The 3,526-nt window shown below is 34.6% G+C and overlaps 1 protein-coding gene across 1 annotated transcript; it reads right to left on the bottom strand.

The window, feature by feature from the left end:
• Positions 1-296: 296 nt before the first annotated feature.
• LOC113328035 (F-box/kelch-repeat protein At4g19930-like) lies at positions 297-3,279 on the bottom strand. The gene is made up of 2 exons (XM_026575132.1): positions 1,814-3,279; positions 297-801 (listed from the first exon to the last, which is right to left on the bottom strand). Exon 1 carries the CDS (start codon positions 3,180-3,182, stop codon positions 2,355-2,357), a length of 828 nt encoding a protein of 275 aa, XP_026430917.1. The 5' UTR covers positions 3,183-3,279; the 3' UTR covers positions 297-801; positions 1,814-2,354.
• Between the last annotated feature and the right edge of the window lie 247 nt (positions 3,280-3,526).

Genomic DNA, 3,526 nt, shown 5'->3' with positions numbered 1-3,526 from the left:
TAACAAAATGAAAATAAAATATCAGATCTAATTAAGCACGAAGACCGGAAAACATAATCAAACATCAACTAATTAATGATTAAATCAACTTACCAGAAGCTCCATATAAACAGAATCGATCTTGGATTCGTGAATCGATCAAGACCTTATAAAAATATTCATCACCAGAACTTTTCATGATACACAAACGAGAGAGGATGAAGAAAATGAATTGGATTTCATCAAAATCCAGTAGCAGCAGTGAGAGGAAAGAGAAAAGAAAAAACAAATCTGGAAAAAATAATCAATCCCTTGTTTATATATTTATTGCACTAAAGGTTAATTTGGGTATTATAAATATGTACACCAATAGTCTCGCACGTGTCTAGGACCTGGGAATAAAATTTTGGGTCCAATTTTTTTCTTCTCTAAAACTATGGACCTCTAGTTACTGGGCTTTAGTGGGTGGACCTGCCATTAACTAAGACTACCATAATAGTACCTATTGGTAATTCCTACACTCAAAAATACCCACTGGGAAGTTTACTAACAAAATGACAAAAGATTGTCTAGTGCTTCAGAGTAATCAAACAAGATGACAAAAGCATTCTAAAGCAAGCAGAACAGTCTCCTAATTGTATTATCCTCCTTAAGACTTGGAGGACCAATTCTAAATAAGTTAAATGTACAGTCATGAGCTACATTCATGCTTCCTGCTAATGTCCAGCTCCTGAGATCACTGCATTGCAGTGACCGAGCTTAGAGATTCTGCCTGCATCCTGCTTGTTCCATCACTGTAGTTGTTCTAACCCATCGAACTACCTGAAATATTAAACCATAAATTAGAATTATAATGCCAGCATTTCGACATCTTACACAAACAATTGATAAAGACCGTATACCTGCCGTTTTAATGAGAATGGAGGGAGAACTAATCCTTTAGTAACAGCTAAATACAGAACACAAAAATATAGTCTCATGCATCTATGAAAAATCATGCTCCAACTTCCATGCCGGATTGTATATATACGGATCACAAAGCAATAATTCTGCAGATGTTGGTACTGGATTTATGTTTTAAGGTAAGCTATTATTTATTACGAACTAACAAGATCAAAACAAATGTTTACCTATCGGGCCTAACCTGAAAACAAAAAAGGTGTCACCCACGAAACAAGCTACAATGTAGTTAAAAGAGCTGCGGATTACGCTCTGATGCAGGAGTCAAACCAAAACTGTCATCTAATTTTTAAAGCATACATGTGCTATTTGAATTCACAGAGCATCATATTTGTTCAGTGTTTGTAAGACCATTTTTCTCCATTCGTTTCTATCTCTTAGGTAAAACAGTCTCTACCAAATAGCCTCTAAAGAAAAGGTATACGATAGCCTTTGTAAAACAGTCTCTTGGGTGAAGCAGTCCTACCAAAAAGCAGTCTCCATTTGTTCTATTCATGCAGTCTAGCAATAATAATGACCCTTTTTTCTTATTTTTTTAACTATCCTTATCTTAACAGCTGTACCAGTGCCCGGCCATGATTTCATTCGCAAGATAAATTTGTTCTCAGCATTTACTTGATTTTTAGGCTTTCTAGCTCACCCCTTACTTTAATAGCTAATTTAGAGAACTTATTTCTCTGTCATGCCTTGATAAAACAGCATGGTGTAGCTAACACCTGTTTATAATTGAACCCACATGATCATAGTACTTATTTTTCGTATTCTTAAATAAGAAAGTGTCAAAAAACAGGCAAAACAAGAAAGAAGGGCATGATTACATACACAAGAACTTGTAAAACTGGAAACATAACATTAAAGATATCTTAATACATACCAGAAAATGTAGATTGAAAGTGGAGAAGGGAGTTGAGATCCCATTTGACAAATGTCCCGATATTGTCACAGATGAAAGCAAACGTTTTCAACTCAACATCATAACTGTAGTCCTCGGGATTGTAACAACTAATAAACCCCCCGTCGTCTGGCTCATCATATATGTGCGAAATCATATTCCAAAATATGATCTTAAGTGTGGGATTCTTAACAATTCCAACACAATTATAGTTTTTGAAATCATGAAAGAGTTTCCGTACATCATTATTCTGCAATATATCAATATTATACTCTAACCATTCATTATGTTGATTTTGTTTTCTCTGATTCTCCTCATTCTCCTTCAAAACCAATAATTTTATCTTCCTGGTGGACTCATAGTGAAAGAAACAAAGCGATCCTGCCATCTCCAATAGTTTACATGCATCTGAAACTCCCTTCGGGTAATCTAGGGTATAAAAATTTTCTTTACTAACATCAAGACTAAGAGTTTTACCCTGATCAGCTTTACAACCACCCATACCATATCTATCATGAGTCAACTAATTTAAAGATCCATTAGCAAACACCGCCTCATAATCATCCCGTAAACGAGGAGACGATAGAGCAACGACATTCCTCCAAGAATCACTTTTAACACCAACAGTAACAATTTTGAAGATAAACTCTCTCTTCCTTTTATAAAAGCAAACAACTTTATACTTTTCAGCAGCTGCATCATAAGCTAGGTGATAATATCTTTTACCAGTGATAGCATGATAAATACCAGGAAGCTGAACTGAATAACCAGTAATTGGGTTAAAAACATGTTGAGTAAAACCAAAATCATCTTCTTGGCGAGATAAAAGAACTAAACCATTCAGTGAATGTCGAATTACTAGTTTCCTGTTTACGAAACCAGTTTCAGGTTTAAAATGAATAACCTTGTTTTCTTTCTTATCAATATTACAGAAAACAATACCATTAGACTTGATAACACCATCAACATCATCAATTTCTCTGCCTACTTCACTATCATCATCAGTATAAGCTAATTGAAGATACATAAACCCAAACCCATGAGTACCAGTTCGAAGAGCATGCATATTGATAAATTCAGAATCACTGGAGATCAAATTAAGCCATAATTTGCATACACATTTGAATCGCATCAAACTATCAACAGGTACTCTTGTTAGTATATCATTTATGATAATATCATGAGCAAGAGATAGAGATTTACTGATTTCTCCGGAATCACCTTCATTTCCCACTTTCTTCTTCTTCTTCTTCTTCTTCTTCTTCTTCTTCTTCTTCGAAATTATCACCGTATTTTGTGTTTCTGGTTGAGTTATTATCTGTTTCTTTCTTTTACTTGCCATTGATTTCATGGAAATTAAGATTGATAAGAAGAAGGAAGTAAGAAACCCTACCAAAATCTTTCAAACCCTAGAAATCTACACCATTTATTAAACAACACTCCAGTCTGCAGTCCTAAATGTAAATGAAACTATGAAAGCACATAGTTTATATCAAGAACGATTTTTTTTGGGACGATGGTTTTTATTGAGGGGAACATGATTTTATTAGGCTACCTTCCCTATAATTATAAGGGGTGTCCTAAAACACTGAAATGACTAACTTACCTTTAACCTAATTTAATTTAAAACCAACCCAATAAATACCTATATATATAACTACCACCTCCTTCCACCACCACCTCCCACTATCACCG

Source organism: Papaver somniferum, chromosome 1, assembly GCF_003573695.1.
Source record: "Papaver somniferum cultivar HN1 chromosome 1, ASM357369v1, whole genome shotgun sequence".
Classification (NCBI taxonomy): domain Eukaryota; kingdom Viridiplantae; phylum Streptophyta; class Magnoliopsida; order Ranunculales; family Papaveraceae; genus Papaver; species Papaver somniferum.
Note: the sequence above shows the minus strand (reverse complement) of the source record. Positions and strands in the feature narration are given on the sequence as shown.